The sequence below is a fragment of the Furipterus horrens genome, unplaced genomic scaffold, assembly GCF_987537825.1.
Source record: "Furipterus horrens unplaced genomic scaffold, mFurHor1.1.pri manual_scaffold_2, whole genome shotgun sequence".
NCBI classification, from domain to species: Eukaryota; Metazoa; Chordata; class Mammalia; order Chiroptera; family Furipteridae; genus Furipterus; species Furipterus horrens.
Window position 1 is genome coordinate 139478533 of NW_028327172.1, and position 27760 is coordinate 139506292.

A 27760-nucleotide genomic window follows, 5' to 3' on the forward strand; every position below is an offset into this window, starting at 1 on the left:
CCTGTCCCCGCACACGCACAGCCTCCCCCATCATCAATATCCCCCACTAGTGTGGGCCGTTTATTACAATTTATGAACCTACATTGACACATCACCCAAAGTCTATAGTTGACATTAGGGTTCACTCTAGGTGTCTTCACAAATGTATAAGGGCATGTACCCACCATTACAGTATCATACAGAGTAGCTTCACTGCCCCCCAAATCCTGTGCTCCACTATTTATTCCTTCCTCCCTGCTAAATCCTAGCAACCATTGCCTAAATCTGTGTGTTCTTGATTATATCCTCAAAGCTCCTGGTGCTTTCCTAGGCATCCTGAATGCATCAGATACACACAATCGGCCAACAGAAAGAAAACATCCGGAACTGCCTCTGATTAAACTGACCTGGAACACTGCTCCTCTCAGCTGTTATGAATATCACTAGTTAAAACTGAAGACTGTCAGGGCAGACTTGCTCTGAGAAATCACCCGGAGACCACTGTGAGAGCAGGCAATGGGTTTATCGAGGGAAAGAGGGGAAGGGGGTGGAGGGGAGAGGCAACTCCCGGACCTACTTGAGGGCCCATAGGAGTAAGGGAATTGGGGAGCAAGAGGAATGGGGAGCAAGGGAATGAGAATGGGGGATGGGGAATCCTGGTCTCCTCGTGGGCCCCTAGGAGTCCCACCCGCACTTCTTCAGGCGCCTTTTTTATACTTGTCAACCACACATTTTGGTGAGGGTGAGTTTGCTTATCTACATATTCAGTAGGTCATTAGCCTCTCATTGCCCGCCCTCCCCAGGTTAGTTAATATTTCCTCTGAGAATGGGCTAGGTCCATCAGCATATCCTCTGGGAGCCCTGGCCAGGGCCAGGTTGATCAGCATATATCAAAAGTCCAGGTGTGCATTCTAGCTGCCTCCATGTTCTGACAAAGACTAGGTTATCATTTCATAATATCCACAAGTCAAATATTTACGCTGTACACCTGAGACTCATACAGTGCTGTGTGTCAGTTACATCTCCATAAAACTGGAAAAAACCCTGAAGACTGGGTGGACATCCATCCTAGTGGTGGGATGGCACTAAGAGGACACTAAGGCAGTGTCCAGGGAAGGCTGGTGGACTCGTGTCCCCAATGGTGCCATGTGGGTTCCATCGCTGCCCTTACATGCTAGGCTGGGATGCTCAGGTCTGAACCAATATCTTTTCCAGTTTAAAAACCCCTCTGTCTGGACACAAGAGGAAAGACAAGCAAAGAGGATAAGGAGGTAGAGGGAGGCTTCTGAACTCTGTTCCAGTTGGGCTTCAAGTTAAGTGTGGCAAAGCCGTACCTGCTGGGAACCCGCCCCTCAAGGCCCCCACCAGCTTTAATGAAGACAGAATGGGCTGGTGACATCATGCTGAGTGAGGGCCCCAGGACGAGGCTCTTCCCACCAGCCCTCTGTCAAAAGGAAAGCGCAGCCAAGCGCAGGCTGTTCCTAAGAAGGCCCTACATCTAGCAGACTCAAGAACGGCAGGTGGGACTGCAGAGCTTGAACAAAGGGAAAGGGAACGACCACAGCTGAGCCGGCTGTGCCCAAACGTGCTGCTGGGGAGAAGCGCCCCACAGTGCACGGCATTGAGCCATCACGTGTATTCGTCGGGGCCGGGCTGAGAGGCTGACCCGCCAAGAGCCACGGCAGCCGTTCGTTTACTGAGCAGGGCTATGAGGGTAAGAGGGGCAAATCGTCACGGGCCTTGCCCTCTTGTCATTCATGTCCACCCTCTACTATTTCCACTTGTACAAAAATGCCAGGGATAGCTTAGGGGAAGGGATAGGCTGCTGCAGCTCATCCTAAGCGTGGAAATCAACCCAGTAGCCTCCCAACATGATTCACTAGCAGGTCTGCTCCAAGCGGGCAGCTGTGGGTGGATGTTTATAAGAGCATCACAAACGAATTCACAACCACTTTAGGAAACTTTTCAAAAACCATCTCATTTCCTCTGGGAAGGACAGGATTGCACATACTTACTTTGGGGGGAGCCTGGCTCGGCTCAACCAAGTCTAACAGCTTTTCTCTCCTACCTTTTGGAGGACAACGGAAGCTGCCCACGTCACAATGTGTGGGCCAGACGTCACCTTGGAATCACAGAGGGTAGCCACCCTCAGAAAAGGAGGCGTCGGGGCAAAGCCACAGTGGCCCCGAGAGAAAGAAACGGCTGTCCCTGCGACCGCAGGGTCTTACCGTCTGGGTGCAGAGTGTGGAGCTGTCCTGATCAGCGCTCCAGAACCTATCACTCCTGCGGGAGCTTTAACACTGGTGGCTCGAGTCACGGGGGGACTTCAAGAGCTCCGGCGGAAGGGTTTGTGCTAACAGCCTAGGGGAGAGATACGTTGCTACTTTACTTACCTTGAGCCCTCATCTTCACCACTCAGCTGCTGCCTCTTTCTTAAGAAGCATCTTGGTCCCGGTCGGAGGTCTCCCCAGACAGCAGGGGGCGCTGTGGTGCCCACCAGCACCGTTCCTCTAGAGCTTGCCTGCTCCATCTACTTCTCGGAGGGGATGGGAATTCAACTGAAAGAAGATTAACCCTAAAGTACCATCCAATTTGTTTGGAAGTAACAGGAATTGTTAGTTGTTCGGGCAGCCAAACTGCTAATAGTTAACACCTGTAGTTTCTGTGCTCTGTATGGCGCTTACCAAGGCCGGCCTCTACCGGATTCCACACCCATTGGCTCCTGCCAGCAAATAGGAATAAGCTCAAGAAAGACTGGACTCCCCTGTTGAAGATATAAATGCTAGGGCCTTATTATTCAGCATATGGCCATGAACCAGCAGCACCTGCGTCTCTTGGGAGCTTGTTAGACCTGAGGAATCTCAGATCCTATTCCAGATCTATTGAATCATAACCTACACTTCAACAAGATGCCCAGGTGTTTCACATGACCATGTAAGTTTGAGAAGCATTGCACCAGCTGACGTCCTAGCATCTCAATTATGCCTCAGATGGTTCTCTCTGTGTATTTTATCTGTACTCCTCTCCACTTTACTTGTTGCTCCACAAGGTCACAAATGTCAATCAGCACATATGAACCTAGAAAAGGACTTACAATGCTTGCTTTACTATAGGCCCTTAGGTTAGTATAAGTTCGTCATAATGTAATATGTTTGGGTTTTCAAGACAACCACTAACGGTCCGGATATTTATTCCTAACTACTTTCCCTGTGTCTTCCAGTTTATGGTCAAGGACTGTAGACTGGTAGCAAGGGTTTCCTACTACCTAAGTGTTCCAAGCCTTGCCTGTAGATTGATGAAGTATGTCTTCTACATGTATTTATTATAGTGCTCAGTAGACAGAGATGACACTTTGAGTAATAAAATGCAAGTTCATTGTTATAGGTTTATTGATGTGTAATTGATATATAAAGAACTGCACATTTTTTAAATAAGAAAAATTTTTAGAGTTGCTTCTGCTTTTTCTTCCCTCCCCCACCTCCACCCAACCCTACCCTTTGCCCTCTCTAAGTCAATCCCCATATCATTGTTTGTGTCCATGGATCATGCATAAATAATGTACAAATAATGTGTACAATCTGATGAATTTGGACATATGCAAACATAAGTGATACCATCGCCACTACCAAGTGATAGACATATTGACACTTCCCAAATTTCCTTATGTTCCTTTGGTTTTTTGTTAGTTTATTTGTTTTTTTAGTAAGAACACTTAACATGAAATCTACCCTATTAACAAACTTTGAAGTTCATAAGCTTATATTGTTAATACTGTGTTCTACAGCACTATGTTCTATAGAAGATCTCTAGAAACTATTCATCAGGCATAACTCTCAATTCCCCCCACTCTCAAGCCCCTGACAACCACCATCATATTTTCTGCATCTATGAATTTTTAAAGTATATTTTATTAATTATGTTGTTACAGTAGTCCCAATTTTTTCCCTTTGTTCCCCTCTTTCCAGTACCCCTCTTCCCTCCAGCAATCCCACCCCCCATAGTTCATGTCCATGGGTCTTGCATATAAGTTCTTGGCTTCACCCTTTCCTGTATTATTCTTAACTCACCCTTATCTATTTTGTACCAACCAATTATGCTTCTTTATTCCTGCACCATTTCCCCATTTCTCCCCCTTCCCCCTCCCAGCTGATAATCCTCCAAATGATCCCCATACCTATGATTCTATTCCTACTCTGGTTTGCTTAGTTGGATTTGTGCTTAATTTTTAGATTCAGTTGTTGATAGTTGTGAGTTTATTATTTTAATGTTCATAGTTTTGATCTTCTTTTTCTTAAATAAATTCCTTTAGCATTTCATATAATAATGACTTGGTGATGATGGGCTTCTTTAGTTTCACCTTGTCTGGGAACCACTTTATCTGCCCTTCAATTCTAAATAATAGCTTTGCTGGATAGAGTAATCTTGACCGTAGGTCCTTGCTTTTCAACACATTGAATACTTCTTGCCAGTCTCATCTTGCCTGCACAATTTCTTTTGAGAAATCAGCTGACAATCTTATAGGCACCCCTTTGTAGGTAACTCTCTGCTTTTCTCTTGCTGCTTTTAAGATTCTCTCTTTATCTTTCACCTTTGGCATTTTAATGATGATGTGTCTTGGTGTGGTCCTCTTTGGGTGTAGCTTGTTTGGGACTCTCTGTGCTTCCTGGACTTGTATGTCTATTTCCTTTGCCAAATTTGGGTAGTTTTCCTTCATTATTTTCTCAATAAGTTTTCAATTTCTTGCTCTTCCTCTTCTTCTGGCACTCCTATGATTTGGATGTTGGCAGTTTAAAGTTGTCCCAGAGGTTTCTAAGCCTGTCCTCATTTTTTTCAATTCTTGTTTTCTCATTTTGTACTGGTTGACTGTCTTTTTCTTCCTTATGTCCAAATCATTGATTTGAAGCCCAGTTTCCTTCCCTTCAACATTGGTTTTGTGTGGATTTTCCTTCGTTTCATTTACCATAGCCTTCACTTCTTCCCTTATGCGTTTGCCATACTTAAGCATATCTGTCAAGCCTGTGAGCATCCTTATCACCAGTGTTTTGAACTCTGTGTCAGGCTGTCTCCTCGTCTTTTAGGTTGGCTATCGCCTCGTCGCTTAGTTCTCCCACTGGAACCTTGATCCATTTCCCCTTTTGGGCCATACTTCTCTGTCTCCTCATCTTGCCAGGCTCCTGTGTTTGTTTGCCTCTGTGTCTTAGGTAGAGCTGTTACTCCTGTTACATTGTAAGGGGTGGAGCCTTAGGGATTTGTTAGTACAGAGTGACACTTTTCACCACGTTGTGATGCTGTATGTGGGGGGGGGGTCTGAGAGGGAACAATGCCGCTTGCTCAGCACTCACCCTTTTCCATGCACTTCTCCCACTTCCGTACGGGACTGGCGCCTCTCTAGCTATTGCCCTGGCCATTGTTCCTAGAGTGGGTGGGTCTGCGGATGTTCTAGGGCTGTGGGGGCCCTTTAAACAAGCAGAATCTGCTGAGAGACCAGCAGTTTCTTCCTCTGACCCAACTCCCACTGGTTTGCACAGTCAGAGCAATAAGGGTTTATTTTCTCCGGCGCTGGAACCATGAGCTATGCAGTCTGGTCTGAGGCTGGGAGCACTCCCCAGGTGTCCCTCTCTACTTTTTAAAACATGTTTACTGCACTTTCTGCTCATCTGCCACTGCCGCTGCTGCCACCACCACATTGTGTCCTCTCTGCCCCGGCTCTGCCATCCTACCTGTCTAGATGAATATTCCTTCTTCATATCTTTGTTTGTTGGACTTTCATGCAGCTCGATTTTCTGGAACTTCTGGTTGTCTCTAGTTCTGAGGTAGTTATATTCCTTCTTAGTTATAGAGGGAGATGCAGCATGTATGTCTAGGCCCCCATCTTGGCTGGAAGTCTCAGCTGTTCCTGAATTTTTATTTTGGATATCACATATAAGTGGAATAATGTAGTATTTGGCTGGCTTATTTTGCTTAGCATAGAGTCCTCTTGGTTCATCAATATTGTCACAAATTGGCAGGATTTCCTTCTTTTTTTAAAGGTGAGTAATATTTCATTGAATATATGTATCACATTTTCTTTACAAATTAATTTTCAAAGCTTTTTGTGCTGTGTCATTTCTTAATCAATTCTACTTGGTAGTATGTTGGTTTCCATGAAAAGGGGCCACGTTCTTCAAGAGTCTGAGGACCATTGCTCTAGTAGCATGAGCGCCAAGTTCTCTCTTGAGCTTCTTACCCAAAAAAGTACATTTGACATATTTGCATTCAGCTGTGAGCTTTCAGAAGACTTAAGTGTTTATTAAGAGTTAAAATAAACATTGACTTATTATTTTACAGAGAAAAAGGGTCTTTGGGGACTTGTTTGTACCTGGATTATAGTGACACGTCTGTGTGGCATGGTTGAGAGAGGTACAAGGATTGTTGGCTGAAAAGGCAGAAGAAGCAGAAGAAAATGGTCTGTAATGTTGCTACCTTGAGTCTTGTAGGAAGTTTCCAAAATACATTTGGCCAAGTCCCAATGACAAGCACCCCAACAATAGATTGTTTCCATTTAGATCTACTTTTATTTTATTTTTTTGCATTGCAACTTCTTCAGTTACAACAGTGCTTAGAAACCAAGAATTTAGACTAGACTTGGAACCAGACATTCAAATTGCTATACTACAAAAATAACCTACTAAATTACATTAACATTACAAAGATGAAAGCTTTGTTTTCTTTTGATCTTGTCCTTTCAGCTTTCTTCCTTTGTGTATGTTTTATATGGTCATAGGTAAGCATAGCACGACATACCTATAATTTCCAAATATCTAAATATCATATATGAAGGGTACTTGCATGCTCAAAAACACTTTATTATAAGGGTGCACAATGAAAACTGTTTAGAGATTATGAAACTAGATTAATGATCTCTTGCTGTCTTTTGTCAACAAATGGATCAGAAAAGTCCTTCTATTGCCATTATTTAAAGCCAGCAACATGCTATGACATTCTCTAGGCCTGAGTCATCCTTAACATTCACATTTGAGTTTGTTAATTTAATACCAGACTTGGAAAGAAACAACAGGAAATGTGGGTTTCGAACCACTTAACAACTCTACCTCATTCCCTTCCTTGCCTCTGGGCTGGGATTCTTGTCTCAAAAAGCCCCCAAATCTTCTCCTTGTTTCTCAGGAAGCAAATAGGGCACACTTGACATGGCGGCACCCTTCTCCAGGCAAAGAGCAAAACCCTAAGAGAGGCACTGGAACCCAGCACAATGGTAATATGGGATTCAGTTATGTCTGAGTGCCAGAGAGCTCCCTTAGGGAACTTCTTGCAAATCTGTCATTGTATAAATGTGGACACCGAAGGCCAAAGAGCAGAATGATTTGCTCAAGATTAAACAGCTTGCTTGTGGCACATCTGAGACCACAACCAAGTCTTTGGACTCCACTTGGGCTCCTGGACTCTCTGATGTCCCCTCAGGGCAAATGTGAGGGAGAGACATGGAGAACTGTTGGCTTACGATGAGACAAGGACAGATAATGTCTGGTGCTCAGTGATTCCAGACAGTGTTTTAACAGAAATGTTAAAATGCACGCTGGCTCAGTGCATCTGTGTGGGGTCCATTACAGGGGGCCTGGGAGAGGCTGCTTAACACAGCCCTGTTCTGGAGAGCAGGAAACTTGCTGCTTCTTCAACCCTGGATGATGGGCCCCCAGCTCCTGCTCTCCCAATCATGCCTGCAACGCCAGCACACACAGAAGGGCTGAGAGCTCCAGAAATGCACGGAGGAGAAGACTAGAACCTCAACGAGGGCAGTGATGCATTTGACTCATGGCTGTATCCTTGGTGCCTAGAAGAGCACCTGGCACATAGGCACTCAGAACATTTTTGTTGAATGCAAAGACCTCACCTGAGAAGGTGGAAGAGGACCACATTTTCACTCCCGATCACACTGAACCCGTGAGTGGCTACAGAACTGAGAGCTGCAAGTCCCACTGACAGAGGAGGACAGGAAGGACCCCAGAGACATTCCAGTCCACCCTGCTCTGCTCATCAGCATGTGGGCTGCTATATTCTTTGCTAGCCCACAAGGAGTCAGTGAAAACTCGTACTTTTCTTTCAAACTCTGAACTAAGTCCACTTATTTACCCTTCACTTAGCCGGGTGATGGCCACCCCCTCCTGATTTGCTCAGTTGTGGGAAGGAGAGACGGCACTGGGCTTAGGGGCGAGGGGTCTGAAATCCAGGCCTGTTCTTGTTCGACTCTGGCACTCAAGTAATTTCTTTCCTTTCAGACTCAGTTTCCTCATGCACAAGGTGTCAATGATATGTACCGTTCCCACCTACCTCATGAGCTGTGGGGAGGACTGAAGGACAATTCACGGTCACATGCTTCAGACGCTAAACCCCTCTGCACATGAGTGTTGGCAAGTAGGAGGCCACGTCTGCTCAATCCCATGGCAGGTGTCGCTTGTGAGCTTGTTCCTTTTTATCTTCAGGTAGAGAGGATCTATTATGATTTGTGTAGGAGCAAAGCTCTCATAGTGTGTGTATGTGTTTAATCCTAGTTATAGGACCAGCCATTGCCTGGCCTGAATTCATTTCTCATCTCCACCTGTAGTATCCAAACTCTGGTGATTTAAAAACAAGCATGTCGTTACCGTTTGATAAAAAGAGTGTGCCTGTGGGTTTGAGGTATTTGGTCAAAGCTTATTTTTTTTCTCTGAGGAGGTAAAACGTTCTTCAGGACACAGAAGTGCTGTGTCTTGCAGTTTGAGGCTTCCTTGGGGCAGTTTGCTTATGCTTTGGTATGTTGTGCTATATTCTTACAGCAAATAAAAGATTTTAAAGACATTAACTGAATGTCTGGAGTTTTGAGAACAACTTGGCTCATTCCAGCATCAGTGGGTCTGTCTCCACGCCGCCTCTCCCTCACCACATTTCCTTGGAGCACAGATCACAGCCCAGGTTCCACCCGCGCTGTCCGGTCAGCAAGAGTGCCTGAGTGGTCCTGAGCACACTGACAAAGAGAGGATGGTGTGGCAGCAGCCCCCTAGAGGGCCCCCAATGATGCCCACTTCTGGGTATTCACACCCTTGGATAATCCTCACTTCTAACAAACAGAATATGGCAGAAGCAGTGCAGTGTCATTTGCAAGGTGAGGTTATAAAAAGACTGTAATTTCCATCCTGGCTCCTCTCTCTTGCTGTGAGCTCCCGTAAGAAGGGGCCCATGTATATGGCTAGGAATGAAGCCCTCTACCCAACTGTCTGCAAGCAACTCAGCCTGCCATTGACCATCTGAGTCTGTTTACAGCAGACCCTTTAGTCTCAGCCTAGTCCTGAGATGCCCCAGCCCCAGCGGACAACAGTGGGACACAACCTCATGAGCAACCTGGAGCCAGAGGCACCCAGCGAAGCCACACCCTGACTCCTGACCCATAGAAACTGTGAGATGGTCAATGTTTATTGTTTGAAGTCTTAGTTTCAAGTGTTTTTCTACACAGCCAACAGGTAACTAACATAATGGAAAGAGATGAGAAAAAGGGGAAATGGTAGAATTGGAGAACATAAATGATGGAAGGGGAAAAGGGAGTGAAAGAAGAGGTGAAGGCTGGGTGTGTCTGAGCAGGACAGAACAGCCCCCACCAACACCCACCATAGTGGAGTGGTAGGAGCTTGGGCTCTGGCACTAGACGGCCTGGATTGGAATCCTGCCTCCATCACTGTCTCCTTGTGTGCTGTAACAAAGTACCACACTGGGTGCGTCAACAACAGAAATTCATGATATCCCAGTTCTGGAGGTGAGAAGTGTGAGATCAAGGTATTGGCAGGCTTGGGTCCTTCTGAGGGGTGGAGGTTAAGCATCTGTTCAATGCCTCTCCCCTGGCTTCTGGGGATTTTCTGGTGATCTTTGGCACCTTTGCCCCAGAGGTATCTGTCTTCATCATCACATGGCTGCATGTCTGTCTGTGTTCAAATTAGTTTTTTCTCCCTTCCTTCTTCTCTTTTTCTTTCTTTCTTTCTTTTCTTTCTTTCTTTCTTTTCTTTTTTTATTTCTTTTTCTTCCTTTCTTCATTTTTTTCTTCCTTTTTTCCCTTCCTTTTTATTTAAAAAATTCCCAGTCACATTGGATTAGGGTCTGCCCTAAAGAGCCTATTTCCTAAAAGGTCACATTTTGAAGGACTTCAACATATGAATTTGGGGGTGGGACACAATTCAACCCCTAACAACCACTTACAGTGGTGTGGCTGGAAGAAGTCATTTAACATCTTGGTGCCTCATTTTCCTTATCTATAAAATTGAGATATAATAGTATCTATGTAATAAGATTGTTGAAAAGATCGAAGGAGTTAGTGTTCAAAGAGAGTTTAAAACAGTGGCAGGCACCTAACACTGTAGGTGTAATATGAGTAAATCAGTCTCTTTAATGCATCTGCCCTCAGTGGTTCTAACACATGGTGGTAGACACAAGGTGGGCTTGGGAGCTATCTGGTCTACAGTGAGTCCTTCAGTGGCCAGGGCTGTGGGTGCCCCTGGCCCTGGGAAATGGCTCTCTTTTTCTCCACCCACATGTAGACGATAGGGAATTTTGCTGGTGAGAGCCAATGAGCTCCTGAAAGCATAGTGGGAGGGTTGGGGGGGAGGGTTGTTGTTCAAAGGCTAGAAGATCAGTCAGACATGAATAGGTAGCACAGACTCTCTTAGAAGAAGGCAGTGGGTAATCACAATGACTGTCCAGATTTGTCCTGTTAGAAGCCACGAAGTTTCTCAGCTCAACGTGGTGTGATGGGTAGGCTGCCATGGTTTTGCAATTGAGAATCCCCGAGGGCACCTTTCCCCAGAGATCCTGGTTCAGTTGGCCTGGGCATTAGCATTTTTGAACCATTCCCAAGGTGATATGAATGTGCAGGCCGGAAGGAGGACCAGCAAGGCATCTCTTTGAGACCCTTGCTACTCAAGGCTGGTCCACAGCAGTGGCACCACCTGCTGCATCAGAATCTGCCTTTGAAAAGGTCCTCGGGATGAAGTGAGAAGCCCTGGGATGCAGCAATTTGAGCAATGGCAGCCGGGGGATCTTCTGCCAGGAGCACAGTGAGGAGGGGCCTCTCTTCCATGGTGGTCTGGTAAACTAAAGCAGAGGTGATGTGAATTCCTTCCCTGGTTGGCTCTTTAGACACTCATTTGCTACAGGGATTGCTGTCCAGATACAAGAAAATTAATTGTAAGGACTTACTCCTGAGTGAGTAAGCTTTCTCTTCTCCCCTGGTGGGGCAATGAGGCCAGGTGAGTGCAAAAACCAGCTGTTTCCATGTTTGTGCTGCATAACAGCTGGCCCTCACTGTAAGGGCCAGTTCATGCGCTCTTGTGCATGATGACAGATGGGTTGGACTCCTGACTCAGCATTTTCAATCTTTTCTCTCTGAGTTGATATAAATGGCTTTGAGATATTAACATGCTCAAAAAAAAAAAAAGTAATTTCAAGCTAAAGAAATGTTAGAGGGAGGGGAAGAGATGGGCAAAGAAGTAGGCAAGAGGAAAAGGGTTAATAAGTTGACAAAGAACTGCATTTTCTTGGCTGACTGTGTCTTCCAGGAGAGAGTCTGAGCTTCCTGATAGAAACGTATTAGGGAGATGAGCTCATGCTGAACACAGTTCCTCTCAGGGGAGGCTGGATGAAAACAAAAGATCTGAGACATTTTCTTGAAAATAAATCAGCTTTGAAGATGGTTTGGAGACTAGCAAATGACAGGGAAGCCTGCATGTCAGGAATGAAACTCCATGTGTATGAACAGAACTTGCCAGAGATGATATTATTCAGAGCAAGAGAATAGACCAACTGCAAACACAAACAAATAAAACCCCAGAGGTGATGTAATTATTATCTGCATCTCTGATTCTAGATCCAATCCAGCTTCTGTGACATTTCTCCTGCGAACTAGAACAAAGGGGCAGAAAACATGGGCTGGTTATACAGAAAGGCCTAGGTTTTCTGTGGTTCCTCATTATTGGACCAAAGAGTCTGGCCTGAACTATTACAGAAGATAACTCCGTCTTAGAGATGTAGAATGAACCCTGGTAAAGCTGATGTCCCAGATCGTTAACTGATTTAATCATGTTGTGCCACTTGTCAAAATAATTGTCAGTGGCCACTGGCTATCTACTATAAATCGCTGAACCTTTCTGGACCCATCTGGGCAATAAGGGCACCTTCCTTGCTGGGCTAATGGCTCAATGAGATATTGAATGAAATGTACTTAGCACAGGATGTAGAATAGTACATGGTCAATACATGACATTATTATTATTATTACTTATTATTGATAATAATACAGATCTTCCAGCCTGCCTTTCTCTCTCCTTGTGGTTTGCCCACACTCAATTCTCCTGCCCAAGGAAATAGGTCTCACTCCATCCACATATGTGTGTCCAGCCTTCATGCTCTCTCACACTGTTCTTACTAATTCTTTCTGTCCAAACTCTACTCTTCCTTCCAGGCTCACCAACAGGGCCTTCTCTCTCATGTAGCCTTTCAGGGTAGGGTGCAGGTCAGATCTGCCTTGGATTTCTCAGCATGAATGAAAATCACTGATATGGTACGTGCTCAAAAATTGTTGAATGAATAAATAAATGAAAGAAAAAAGCTAATGACAAGGTCTACCTGAAAGGCATTGATGGGAACTGGTAGGGGAACAGATCAGGGAGGGTTTGTGAGTTCTGTGGGCCCTGGGGTGTAATTTCACTGCTGCCAATAGACCCAAACCAAAGGCAAATTCTCTTTGGGTTTCTTGTGCGTGACAAGAAAACCAATACTTTTTTTTTTTTTTTTTTTTAACCAAAAGAGGTCTGTAAAGTGCTTTTATATGTACCAGCCCTTAGAGGTAGCCTCTTATGGGCTAATGCTCTTCTCCTCCTCTCACATCCTTGAACAAAACAGGCCCCGCGAACTCCCTGTGGAGCCTGGGCCTTGATCCTGACCTCTCACTGAGCAGCTTTCTCCAGCCTTGAATACCTGATAAAAGTTCCAGCTGTCTTACAGGTCACAGTCTAAAGCTGCAAGGTCCACGGGGCACACAGAAGCCAGCAAGTCTCCATATAGCACTTTTGTATAAACTGGGTGGATAAATGAACACCCTTTCCCCTGTGCCCTGGTGCATGGCTCTGCATGGAGGCTGTGGACTGGAAAGCAGTTCCTACTGCCAGCCCCCTCAGCTGGAAGCCTTGGTGCGGTGCGTCTGCTTGCGCACAGATGCACAGACACATTGACACACAGACACGCATATTCTCTCTCTCTCTCTCTCTCTCTCTCATAAAGAGGTAATGTAATAGGGGTGCTCTTTTGGAGGTTATACATTCTAGGAGCTCAAAACAGGTTTTGCCACCCAATATATTAAAAAAATGAAGCTCAGCACAGCTCTTCTTCCTGGTCTTCTCCAACAGAAGAGCGCTGGTACAGCCAAGTATACACATACTCCAGAGAACACAGCTAGTCCAGCTAAATGGCCTGCCCTGCACGTGCATCAAAGATACTGTTATCTCAGAACCTTTCCCTATGAAACAGAGTTGTCGTCGTCCTCCTTGGGGGCATGTAGGGCCAGGAGGGTTTGAGTGTACATGGTAGGTACCCATTTCAGTCACTCAGTCCTGCCTGCTGTGACCAGGCCTGGCTCTTTCCTGGGTGGACAATCCTGTAACTACGTACAAAGGCTTTCCTTTGCTTCTTATACCTCAGCCTCTAAATGCATTATGTCAATGACAAATCTGCACAAGAATGTGTAAGATCAATTTTTACCTGATAATATAGAAAATTTGGGGTGAATTTTAGTGCCACAGAGGCTTGAGCAACAGGGAGGCTGAGTGAATGTTGGAGGGACAGAAGTGCTGGCTGGTCAATGTGACTGGAGCCAAGCACAAAGTCAGTTTGACCGTACACATTTCAACTCCAAGGACCTAACAAATACCCGCTTTCTATTAGAATCAGTTTTATACTATAAATTGCAAGTGTTCACTTGCTGTCGCTAAATTTTCGGTCATGGTTGGTAAGCCCTCTCTTAAGTAAATCCTAAATTACCGAAGACCTTTTGTTCCACAAAATCCGCATTGATAATGTCACCTATGTTCCCACTGAATCACCTCTTTGTGTTAGCATAGCTCCTAATTAGGGTTCCAGCTAAGAGAAAGCATAATCAATGAAAGGACTAGACACCAGATGGTGTATACTATACAGGCAGACCTTGGAGGTATCATGGGTTCAGTTCCAGCTCCTGCAACAAAGTATCACAATTGAGTCACATGAATGTTTGGTTCCCCTGCACATATACAAGTTATGTTTACACTATACTGTATCCTATTACACATGTCTAAAAAAACGTGCTTTAGCTTAAAAATATTTTATTGCTAAAAAATGCTAACCCTCAGTGAGTCATAATCCTTTTGCTGGTGGAGGGTCTTGGACAAAACACAGTATTTGTGAAGTGCAATAAAATGAGGTGTGCCTGTACTTCTTTGGAGCTCACGTATTTCCATGAAGGCCCATGCTGTGGTCACTTGATACCAGTATGGTGTGTGTGGGATGGAGTTCATTCTGCATTTCTATAACACACGTCAATTCATTTTTTCCCCTGCACAATCACTTACTATTTTGATTGAAGGAGTTGTCTGGTCATCAGACCCAATTCCCCCAATATATATAACGACCTCTGAACTCCTAAGTCCCCCACACCCCCCTGCCCCAGAAAGAAAGAGATAGTAGCCAGCCTTCTTCTTGGAAAAGAATCTTTCTTTGGACATGGAGAACTCCAAGGCTGTGTTGAAAAGACGGACATGTGCATGAGTCCCCTCAACCCCTCCTGGAGGGGTTCCTGGACGTTCGCCTTGTCTTTTCCTCCAAACAAATGATGACTCTCCAGTTAGTGTGGTTTGAGTTTCCGGGCTCACCTCCAGCCACCTTCCGCAGTAGCAAGGAAAAGGAGGGCTTTCCTGTCTAGCAGGGTGTTCAACCTGAGCACGCTCCACATACCCCAAAGCCAAGCTGTGCCCACCGTCTTCCCCCCGGCACTTCCTGCTCATTGGACCGGTGATATGAAATATTTAGGGGCCCTCATGTGTTTCGGGAGTGGGAATCTCAATTCAAATCCCTTCCTTCAAATCAAAATTCGGAAAGAAGAGGGAAGAGAGAGTGCTGGAACATCCGCCTCCTGCTCCTTAGGGAGGAAACAAACCACATACATCTAAAGGTGATTAATTGTCTTTATTGGAGGAAAACAAGAAGTCATCAGTCTCATTGTCATTATGATAGAAATCCTGATATGTGTACATGATTGTCAAGGCAGAGAATCATTTGCCACATAGCCCATTCACATTTTTTTGCAGAGCCGCAAACCTATGAGGGCTAAACTTCTTGCAGAGTATTACATGCATGGACTAAATGCACAGTTTCCCTTCTTTTGGACAAGCATGTTTTCATGGAAAAGTGGAACCAATTGCAAGCCTGGCAATAACAGACATGGGGACATTCCTGGGTTTGACATTGGAAGCTTTTGGGAAACATGCTTAGTGCTGGGACAGCTGCAAGAAGGGTGATGACATTGTGTGTAGTGACCAAAGCCAATTGAGAAATTGTCCCAAATTTGATTCCGGACAGAATGTACCTTTTATGTCTTCCAACATGAACATGGGACTAAGATAAATGCTCTCTTTGAAAACCAAGAATTTCTGTTGCCATTTGGACAGCATCTCATGCCACTTGCAAGGCCAAGTGCCCTGGAAAGAAGAGCACGAACAATGCTCTGTCTCCTCCCCACCCCCCTCTCGCTCCCTTCCAAGCCTGGCTACTTTGGAAAGAAGAGCACAAACAATGCTCTGTCTCCCCCCCCCCACCCCCCGCTCCCTTCCAAGCCTGGCTACCAGTGCTGTCCCAGCACCCCTGCTCCCCAAGGTGCAGGCCTACCACAAGGGCCTAGGAATCTCAGTCTGTCCAGATTAAGGTTTTCCTTTGAGAAGTAACTTCTTTAGTGTTTGGGGCTTTTGAGTGTCTGTTGACATTTCATCGTTATGACTGAACACTCAAACACTCCTCTTGTTTTCTTTTTTCCTGTCAATAAGAAAATAAAATCACCTCTAAGTAAAATAATTTGGTAAATAACCAGAAGATATAATCATTGTAGAAGTTCCCTGGAGACCACAAGGTTAAAAATGAATATGGCGAATGCAGAAGCAGCTTTAGTACAAAGGGCGAATGCAACAGTTTGTCCCTTTGGTGTAGAAAGATACAGAGAAGCCATTCCACACTTTGCTTTGTCCACAAAACCAGACCTGGCAGCCACATGCTGTGGGTTTGGCTGCCAAAGGCGCAGCCTTTGGGTTTGTAGATGCCGCGTGGAGCTGCTCCCTGCAGGTGCAGGAAGGCTGGAGGGCCACTCTGCCCTCTGGCTGCACACCAGGCCTTGGCCAGCATGCAGGGCCGTCCTCACAGTGGCGCTAGGCAGCTGTGCCCATGCCTGGGTGGCAGATCGTGAGGCACAGGGACCACAACGAAGGTTTGGGCTGACGGGGGCGTGGGCCTTTATCTTCCTCTTTCTCCTTGTCTGCTGTCCACAGTGGCTAGCTCACGTACAGACTAGTCTTCTTGAGTCTTCAGGAAATATCTCCCTCCTTTTAGAAATCTGTCTGCCCAATTTACCTTTTCTATCTTATCATTTTCAATTCTGAAAACCAAAGGACTGGAGGAACTCTTTTTTTTTTTTTGCAAATGTCAGGTACATTTGAAGTCCCGAACAAGAACCAGGGGGCCCCCAGAAGAATGGTGGAATCGTACAGTTATACACATTTATTTTGGAGACAAACTAAACAGTGTTTTGGTCTGGAATGTGTTAAGGAAAAGGCAAACTGCCGAGTGTGAGTAGACAGAACAGGGAAGTGGCATCGTTTCAGGAGAACATGCAAAGGCTTCGTGCACTGGTTGACTCAGAGGACCTTCATTTCATTGGCCAGCAGTGACTGTGCGACCCTGGGAAAGAGTGCCGCTCATTTCTGTTCTTGGAAGCAGGAGGAGCTGCCTTTTGACAGCCCTTGCTTCCCTTTCTCAGTCCAAAGGAAACCCTGCAGTGCGCTGTGAAGATTGCACAGAGCAGGTTGTGCTGCTTGCAGGAGCACAGAGGCAACAACCCAGTTCTCCTGTCTTCAGCCCTGGAGCAATGATGGTTCAGTGTGGCTTTTCCAGTGTGAAAGCAATAGTGGCCAAGGCTCTGGGTGGGCCACAACCTTAACAACACTGAGTTATCTCCACTGGGATAGTCTTTTCTTTCTCCTTGAAACTGCTCTCGAACTGTCAAACCCCAGTGGGTTAATCAGATAAAGCTATTACTCCTTGAGGGAGAAGGTCAGTCCCCTTTCAGGAGGGGTCCCTTGGGCTCCCTTCCTTTGTCTCTGGTGTCCTTGGCCTTTGTTCTAAGGAGGAGTCCCCCTCTCCCACCCACAATCCATCCAGGACATGCTGGACACCAAGGTAGACAAGTGAACAAGATGAGACCAGTGCTGGGAGGTAAACTGAGTCTCAGGGTCATGTGCCTAATGCCTTTCATCAGATGGCTGATGCTTCCTCAGTGCCAGCACCTGGCCTGTTTAGCCAAAGGTGTCTTCTTTTGCTCCACGCTGACTAATTCCAAGGACACTATGCTAAGTGGGACCCTCTGGAAGGTCAAGCTCCTGTGGGGGCAGCCTCGCTGTTCTTGTGGTGAGATTTCAGAAGTGACTGGAATCACTGCCACGGTCAAAAACACAAAGCCATGCATGCTTTTGGGGGCATGCTTTCTGCATAGTTTTCTTTGAAAAGGGAACATGAAGGGGACATGTCCTCTCTATTCTCCTGAGGAGCCAGGGGCAGTAGGAGGTGGTAAAACTGCCAGGAGCAGCCCTGGCATGGCTGGCAACCCCTCTGGGCATCTTCTTCTCTCAAGGGCATCCATGGTCATGGGCACCCCAACCCAACACTCCACACCCCAGCGTGCTCGCTGAGGGACAGCAGTGGGCAGTCCAGGCTCCCGGGACCTGGTTAAATGATAAGCTGGTCTGTCTGGGACCTGTGTGTGGAAACGTGCTCATGGTTTCAGACAAATACTAGCTTCGCTTATAGCCTCAGTGGTGAGATGAAGGTCAGAGAAGTAAGGGGGGCACAGACAGGCAGCTGAGGAGATGACCATTCGAGGATACTATTTCAAATGTAATATTCAAGTGAGAAAAATTCCACTTGCTCTAAGAAGGTGAAGAGACCAAATTGGGGGCTTGGGTGGGAAGGAAGCCTGTGATGGGGCCAGTGGTCCGCCCTTAGCCTCGGCCACACGCTGGCTCGAGGGCAAGTATGAGCCAGGAGCACGTGTGAGATGCTCAGCTACTGGTGATGGAATTAGACATCAGCAAAGGTCCCAGGACTCTGCCACCCACTCGGCAGGTCTTAACAAAAGGCACGTCCTGGGTTCTCTTCCCATGTTGTAATGAAGCATAAATCATACCAAACACAGTTGAAAGAGAACCTTTAGCCTTATACCACTCATGCTCTCTTAAAATATCAGAAGTTCTTCCATATGGTAATTATTTTTTCCTCTTCATAAAACAACAGGAAACAATCTAAGTCTGGAGGCATCGACATGGTACGGACTTGCCTGATGTCAAGTTCAATCTTCGGGATGGAACCATCGCCATCCCTGGGCACTGCGTGACTGAGTACTGATGTGTTACAGGCCAAGCATGGTAAAGAGTTGAGCAAGGAAGCACCTGCAGCAGGGCCCATCTTTCAGCTGTTCTGCACTTTCCAGGAAAGACATAATTTCAAACTAATTGAATATAACATGCACGCCATGTATCAGCTGCAGAAAATAACATAATCACCAATAACAGAATCTAGCTTCCAATGTTGCTTTCCCAATGCAATGGTCTGCTTATCACACACAGTACAAAAAACTAATGACTATACAGCCCACATTATAGGTACCAAATTCAGGCAAATTTTCACCCCCTGACAACTAATTACTTGTTCTCTTATACTGTAGAAACTTAACTGTTCCATTACACTTGTTAATAAGCAACATCCTACTAAACTTCCTGGAGAGATGCCTTCGCTTCCTCAGATTCTCTTTAGAAGATTCATGCTATTGCATGAAGGCTGGGGGTGGGTTTGGTGCACATCCAACTCAGCTGACGCTTGTTTCTTAACTGGGTCTGTTGTCCTTTTAGTTTTCCAGGCTTTTTAAAGATTGTGAACAGTAACTGCATGTATGGCAGATGCCAGGTGGGATTCCTGCCCAGGGGCTGAGTGCCTGTGACACCTGTGCGAACAGGAGAGAACAGCTGCCTGTTTTCCCAGCTGCTCCTGTGCATACCTGCACTGCCATCCTAAAGGAGGCAGAATGGAGCTCTGAACCTAATAACACTGTGTCTGCGCGCGTGCATGTGTGTTTGTGTCTTGGGGAGGCTGTCCCTAAACATTTGGCCTGGACATAGGCAAAGGTGTGCAAGTGACGAAGACGGCTTGACCAACAGGACTTGCCAAGTTTGGCCAACTGCAAGAGCAGGCCATGAGGACAACGGCAGACCTACAGGGACACACAACAGACACAAGCTGACCGTGCAATGCAGGCTCGTGGCACTGCACGACCATCCAGGGACGGCTTTTGCCAAGTTGGCATCTGGAGCCACCTGCTTGCTTCTACGAGACAGCATCTTTGAAATCTCCTTGAAAAGTGGTTTGCCCTTGGATTTCACACTGCGCTCACTCTATCTTGCACACCTATCCACCACGTGGGTGAACGACATGGCCTGGTTTGCCCGGGCCATTGTTAGTTTTAGCACTGAAAGTCCTACATGCTGGGAAATCCTTCAGTCCCTGGCAACCTGGGACCTTGGTGACTCCCCTATCACAGGTCTTTGGTTTTCAGCTAGCCCTGGTCAGAGGGACAGCTTCAAGTGCCAGCGGAGTCTGGCTGAGAGTCTCTGGCCATCACTGCAGCCAGTGTCCTGCTTGCTTGGCAGGTCACCTCTCCTTACCACACTAGATAAACAGATTCTTTTCCAAGGCCACTTCCCTCTCCTCTTCCAGATAGTATTCATACAAGAACAGAGTAAAAATATGCAGAAACAACTTATGTGAGTTGGAGGTCATTTTAAGTGTAAGATTAGAAATGCATTTTTAAAAAACAGAGAGAAAGAGATTAATTTGAAAACTGCATAGCTGAGAGCAGAGCTTTCGTGGACTACCCCTCATGAGGAATAAGCAGCGTGGAAAGTTCACTTTAAACAAAATGGCATCTCGCTCCTTTTGTGAGGAAGGTCCTTCCACATCTGCTGGGTGGGCATCTTCTTCACACCAAGTCTGGCTTCTAAAGTTCAGCCTTTAGTCTTGAGGGCACAGGCTTCTTAGTTTCTGAACACTGATGGCAAGAGGCCCCTCGATTTCTCTGGTTGGTGGGGGTTTGTGGGAGGAGCTGCCAGGAAGGGTTTCCACAGGTTCCCTCCCAAAGCGCCCAGCGAGAACACAGGCCTACAGAACCACTGAGGTGGCTTCTTAGAGTGATGCCCCTCCAAGGACGGGGACAGAGGGAAGGAATAGAAGTAAAGTGCACTCTTCACCTTGGAAACAGACTCTTAATCCTCTTATTAGATATTCAAAAATATTCAATACCTTGAAATTCAACTTGAAGGAAACAAAATCTCTTAACAGTTAACATAAAACTCTATTACCAACAAGCAAAAGATGTAGGTCCTATAACCAAGGAGTACAGATTGCAAGGACATATATCTTAAAAGGAAAAAAATAAACCCTAATGCACAATATTTACCAATACTTAAATAATCCAGTTGAAACCTTTTTTTTGTCATTAATGAAAAAATACAACATAGACAGCTACCTATACTGAGAAGAGCAGAAAGGACAGAAGCTGGGGAGAGGACAAAGAAAGTTCGTTCCATTAGAGCTTTGCAAGATTCATATATACAGCACCAGATCCTATTAAATCAGCTCCCTGGAGTCAGTACAGTTTATGAGAAATGAATACTTCAGAATTGCAGTATAAAATATGGCCATAAAAAACTTCTGTCGTCCAGTCCTGTGCAGCATGGTGCACCATGCAAGGTGGGATCACTCTGGAGTGGCTGGTGGTGCTGGTGGCCCCTGGGGGCCCCCTTCCCTGGCTCTGCCTGAGGCCCCGCCCCTGGGCCCCACCTCCAGAGCCAGTCACTTGCTTCCAGAGTGCACTGTCGTCACAGTGGTGGGCCTCGGTCTCCGCTCCGCTCCCACTCCTGAGACCCCTGATGAAGAGGAAATGAAACTACAGAGCGTGGAGGGTGCCAGACCTGCAGGGACAACGACACAAGGATTCAAAACTTCAGAAGGAAATACTACCCCTTCCTACTACAAGCACTTGTGCAAGGGCCAAACATCTACATGTTGGACTCTAAATTTTTACCTGCCTATTGGAAAGCATTTACACTATGTCCAGAATGCTTTCTTCTTAAGACTCAACTCTTCCCTCCTTTTTTCATTATAACTGCTTGGCATTTGAATATGACATGGTTTAGCCACCGTGATATGATAGGTTCCATTTACTGAGCACTTACTATGTACTAGGCATTGGCTAGGTGTTGAATACACACTGCCATTATGAGAACTGTTTATTTTTTACAACAGCTTTGTGAAGTAGTTATTTTAAGAATGGATAAAGAATGTGATATGCCCCTTTATGACCCCTGCTTGGTGTGTGGTCTGTACTCTTGACTAAGAAGCATTTGTGACCAGAGTACATTGAAATGGGGCTGTTTACCAATTCCTATGGGAACGCAGCAGCCCCTGGCCTGAAAAAATTCCTCCTAGACTGCTTCCCAGCAGATGTGCTGGCACCGGAAGGTCTGGGTGTGGATCAATCCAGTGCAGCTAAGTTCCAGTAGTGTGATCCCCCCATGAACTTTGCAGGCTTGGAAGATCCATGAAATCTATGATGACGATGGCTTCACTGCCACAGCCATTGTGTGAATCTTCAAAGAAAGGATGGGCTGTGGGCTCCCTTTCACCAGAGGGTGGAAGGGTCTGTGCTGAGCTGCAAGTGTGCAGTAGTGTGCAACTGGGTCAGGGGCACTCACGGAGAGATTTCTTAGAAAAATGGAAGGGATGGACGTTCCTGAATGAGATGGAAGGATTATTTAGTGATGAAGAAAAGCTTTTTCTAAGGGAAATGGGAAAAAATGTGATGCTCAGAATGAAACTAAGCTGGTGGGTGCTCAATGGTCAGGGAGACGAGCGCTGCCGGGGAAGAGCAAGGCAACTGCTCTAAAGCGGAGAGAAGCCATCGGAATGGGCAGACAGGAGATTCAGAAGAATATATAGCGGGGTAGTGAGACAGAGAAATAAGGAGAGTGTAAGTGCACCCTCAGTGACATAACATTCCATGCAAAGGAGAAGGACAATGAAATATTATTACTATTACCTTGATTGTAAAGCCAAAGCATTTTTTACAAATCAGCTCTAATTATCATCATCCTCATCAAAAAAATATGTTTTAAAAGTCTATGGAAGACCCTGTCAAGATGGAGGCATAGGCAGACATGGCTCACCTCTTTTAACTAAAATATACAACAGCCATTAGCCATTAGTTAAATGGAAGTCTGACAAGTATGAAATAAAAAAAACCCACATCCACTGATATGGGCAGGAGGGGCACAGATGTGGAATGGGCTGAGCTCTCACCCATATGTGATGGATAAAAATTTGGGAGGGATATCTCAGGAGCGAGAAGTCCCAGCCCGACACCAGGCCCCCAGCCCAGGGTTCCGGTGCCAGGAAGATAAATCCCCACAAGTTTTGGCTGCAAAAACCAGTGGGGCTTGAGTTGGTGGAAGAAACTGCTGGAGCCCAAAGCAGTTCCTCTTAAAGAACGCACACACAGACTCACTTACTCAGACTCACTTCCTATGAGCTCCAGCACTGGGGGAGCAGCTTGAAAAGCACCAGTGGCATACGGGGAGAAACTGAAGTGTCTGCCATAAAGGTCAGCAGAGGCCATTGTCTCTTTTCTAAACCCTCCCCTGACAGAGCCGGCAAGCTGGTGTCGTATCTGAGACTCCATCAACCTGGCTAACACTGTCTGACCCACCTTGGAGATCCTCAGATGCTCTGCCCCACCCAACTTATGGGCCCACCCAAGCTGCTTCTCTATATGAATAGTTGGTCTTGACTCATACTTCACAATCTTCTAAATCCTCTCAAACAAGCAACAGCTGTTCTTAGTGAGTCCTAGGCCTGACACTAACAACAGCCAGCCTAGATTCACATCTTGGCTTCTCCTTGGAATCTCCAAGCCCAGCATAAGTAGCAGCCATTTCAGATTGGTTTATAGCTCAGGCAGGATGCCCCAGGCAAAACACAGATGGGGACTGACTTTGACCTGCAGCACCCGGGAAACTGCAGGGTCAGCGCAATGAGTGGACAGCTACAGACCATGTCGGAACACCACCACCCTGGCCCTGCACAGCTGATCCTACATGGAGGGTAGAGGTTGGTGGTCAGTGGTTGCAGCCAGTCCTTGCATCTGTCTGGCCTGGATAAAATCCTTCCATTGATCTGTCAACAGCAACCAGGCTCAATCATAAGAGGAGGGTGTACTCAGCCCACATAAAGGGCACACCTCAAGTACCCAGCTTGGGTGATAGGGGAGGCTATGCCACTGGACCCTATAAGACACCTACTATATTAGATTACACTACCAAGACATGGAGTCAAAGCAGCTCTACCTAATACATAGAAACAAACACAGGGAGGCTGCCAAATTGAGGAGGCAAATATGGCCCAAATGAAAGAACAGAACAAAACCCCAGAAAAAGAACTAAGCAAAAGAGAGATAGCCAACCTTTCAGATGCAGAGTTCAAAATACTGGTGACCAGGATGCTCAGAGAAATGATTGAGTATGGCCACAAAATAAAGGAAGCAGTGAAGGTTATACAAAGTGAAATAAAGAAAATAAACAGGGAACCAACAGTGATGGGAAGGAAGTTGGGATTCAAATCAAAAATTTGAAACAAAAGGAAGAAATAAACATTCGCCCAGAACAGAACGGAAAAAGAATTGAAAAAAATGAGAGGATTAGGAACCTCTAGGACAACTTTAAATGTACCAATATCCAAATCATAGTGGTACCAGAAGGAGAAAAGGAAGAGCAAGAAAATAAAACCTTATTTGAAAAAATAGTAAAATAATGTCCCTAATTTGGCAAAGGAAATAGATATGCAAGTCCAGGAAGCACAGAGTTCCAAACAAATTGGACCCAAAGAGGACCACACCAAGACACATCATAAGTAAAATGCTAAAGGCTAAAGATAAAGGGAGAATCTTAAAAGTAACAAGAGAAAAGAAGAGCGTTACCTACAAAGGAGTTCCCATAAGACTATCAGCTGATTCATAAAAGAAACTTTCCAGGCAAGAAGGGAATGGCAAGAAGTATTCAGTGATGGAAAGCAAAGACCTACAATCAAGATTACTCTATCCAGCAAAGCTATCACTTAGAATGGAAGGGCAGATAAAGTGCTTTCCAGACAATGTAAAGCTAAAGGAGTTCATCATCACCAAGCCATTATTTCATGAAATGTCAAAGGGACTTATTTAAGAAAAAGAATATCAAAACTATGAACATTAAAATGACAACAAACTCACAACTATCAACAACTAAATCTAAAAAGTTAGCACAAAAACAAACAACCAGAATAGGAACAAAATCATAGGTATGGGGATCATTTGGAGGGTTATCAGCTGGGAGCAGGGAGGGGGAGAGAGGGGAAAATGGTGCAGGGTTCAAGAAGCATAATTGGTAGGAGCAAAATAGACAGGGTAAGCATAGTATAGGAAAGGGTGAAGCCAAGGAACTTACATGTATGACCCTTGGACATGAACTAAGTGGGGAGGGATTGCTGGAGGGAAAGGTGTACTGAGTGGAGGGAGATGAAGGAAAGTAGATTGGTACAATTGTAATAGCATAATCAATAGCATAATCAATACAAAAAAGTCCATGAGATCAGGCTGTCATGAGTCTCTGCCATCCCTTCCTTAACCCTTAGTAATGACTTACAATGACAAGCAAATCAGAGGGCAGGGAGATAGATCAGACCGTGTCTGGGCTTTTGGCCAGACAGACATGAACCTGAGCACAGATTCTTCATCCATAATGGGAATAACAGTGCCTAGGTTTGTGTGAATATATAATAATTAATTTTTGGCATGTAAATTGGTGTAGCCACTATAAAAAACAATATGGAAGTGCCTCAAAAATAGAAATAGAGTGCATATGACCTGGCAATACCTCTTCTGGGTATCTACCTGAAAAAACTGAAAACATTTATTTTTATATGTACTCCCATGTTCGTTGCAGCATTATTCACAGTAGATAAGTAGTGGAAACAACCTGAGTATCCTTTGATGGATGATCGGATAAAGATGTGGTACATATATACAATGGAATAGTACTCAGCCACAAAAAGGATAAAATATTGCCGTTTGTGACAACATGGATGGATCTTGAAAGTGTCATGCGAAGTGAAATAGATAGAAAAGAACTAGGACCTTATGATTTCGCTCATATGTGCGATATAAAACAGAAAGCAACAAACACACAAAAAAACTCATCAATACAGATAACAGCACGGTGGTCACTGGAAGGGAAGGGAGATGAGGGAAGGAGAAGAGGGGAGAGAGGATCACAAACAAGGTAAGAGGAGGAGACCAAGCTTCGGGTGGTGAGCACACAATAGAGTATAAAGACACTGTATTATACAGGTGTACACCTGAAACTTATATAATGTTATTAACCATGTTACCCCAATAAATTTGATTTCAAAATATTTTCTTTTTAATCAAATTTATTGGGGTAACTAGGGTTGTAGGGAGTATTAAATGGGGTAAATTATTGACAGTGCCTGACATACAGCAAGTACCCGGCGAATGCCAGTGCCCTCCTCTCTATCCCAGATTTGTCTTAAACATCAGTGGAAAGATTCTGTGTTTGCTGCATACGCACAATCTTTCTGGCTGCCTAAAGTGAGGCCGCTCGCAACACTTGCATTTGAACTGTCCAGGCTGCTGCCAAGGTGGAGTCTTCTCATGTGCCTGACGACGGCTGTGGCATTAAATGCTTGCTGAAATTTAAGAAAGGAAAAAAGCAGACAAAATAATTCGTTAGTGAAAAAGATGCAGACTATCTCATATTATTTTTCCTGTTACCCTAAGTATTTCAAACTTCTGAAAGTGTTTTAATGATTCTCTAGAAAGAAAATTTATATTGCCCCTTCTTCCAAAAATACATGAATGTATTTGCCCCTCCCCAATCAAAATATATTTTGGAGATAAAAAAATATTTTTCTTCATATATAATACACATACAGAATAAATGTAAACTGATTTTCTATAACCTAAGAGAAGTGACTTTAAGAATAAAAGGCATATTATAATAATATAGTACCTTAAAAGAATGACATTTTAAAATAATTTTAATTTTCCTATCACTGGTGATTTTGCCCTAAATAATAGCATTTCCTCTGAATAAAGGAGGTCATGGAATTAATTTAATAGTTTCTGTATGGCCTCTCACTGTTGACACTTAATTCCTATGCTGATTAGAAAATAGGGTTTAGGCAGCCAGTCAATCACAAAACCTCAATGGTTTACATCCATCACATTTGTACCAGAAAGTGTCGATGGCTGCATATCAGATTTCATGTTCGTTTCCCCTTCATGTCGCTTTATTACAAGGCACAAGAGAAAACAGGGATTATGTTAACGCACAGCAAATGAGTCAGCACTGGCACCATTGCTATTTTTGACTCACGGTGGGGAAGTATTAAATCACAGGCTTCATCATGATACACCATGATACTCCCTTCAAGTCTTCATCATTATTGGTTAAAATTAGCAAAATTATCTGGATAAGGTTCTAGGGATTTTCATCAAACACAGGTGACAGTAACCCATTGAAGAAAAAGTGCTCAAACTGCACGGCAAGCTTTCGCAGGAATGGTTACACTCTCTGGGAATTTGATCAACACAAGACTTACTCTCCACTTGCTCTTGGCGAAGTTCTTCCGGATCTGGGCGCTAACAGACTCGTGGATGTTTTTGTTGAGGGCTGTGTCACCTGCGATCCTGAAACACAAGCAAAGATGCTTCTTCAGAAGGGTTTCTTGGGGCTCTGACATTGGCTCTGCTTTCCCAGGGCAGCCTCATCTTGACCCCTTCCTGAGGTTCACAGAGAGGCTGGCTTGCCACTGCCCTGCCCCCCCACCCCCAGGCATGACTCCTGTCTGATTGCACACAATCCCCACCGCCCTGCACAGTCTCCGCTGCCCCACAGTCCCCACTGCCCCCCACAGACCGACCCCACTGTCCCCCGCAGTCCCTACTGCCCCCCACAGACCCCGCCGCCCCGCACAGTCCCCGCCGCCCCGCACAGACCGACCCCACTGCCCCCCACAGTCCCCGCTGCCCCACACATTCCCTGCTGCCCCCCACAGACCCCACTGCCCTGCACTGTCCCCGCCGCCCCGCACAGTCCCCGCTGCCCCGCACCTTCCCTGGGCTCAGTGAGAGGTTTCCCAGGCCTAGCTCAGCCCTGCTTGGCACATCTACTCCTGAACGTCCCAGATAAGCTGTCATAAATGCAGGATCATATCCACTTTACATTCAGCTGGGTCCTTGACATTACTAGGCATTCGTTCTTGCTTGTCCTTTAGCTTTCTATTAGCAAAGAAGAAGGAAGGTTTGCTCCTTACCTCTTGT

At 45.5% G+C, this 27760-nt stretch overlaps 1 protein-coding gene across 2 annotated transcripts in view; it reads right to left on the reverse strand.

Moving 5' to 3' along the window:
* Positions 1–15832: 15832 nt before the first annotated feature.
* The window catches only part of CAMK1D (calcium/calmodulin dependent protein kinase ID), a 405862-nt gene continuing 393934 nt past the window's right edge, over positions 15833–27760 (reverse strand). Inside the window, exons 9-11 of one of the 2 annotated variants that reach the window (XM_090266536.1) lie at positions 27040–27127; positions 26050–26124; positions 15833–21302 (exon numbers count right to left, since the gene is read on the reverse strand). In XM_090266536.1, the coding sequence (XP_090122662.1) occupies positions 21210–21302; positions 26050–26124; positions 27040–27127 (256 nt within the window). In that variant the 3' untranslated portion in view covers positions 15833–21209. Of the gene's footprint in view, positions 21303–26006; positions 26125–27039; positions 27128–27760 lie in introns of both variants that reach the window. The other variant, XM_090266535.1, reaches the window with a different exon arrangement.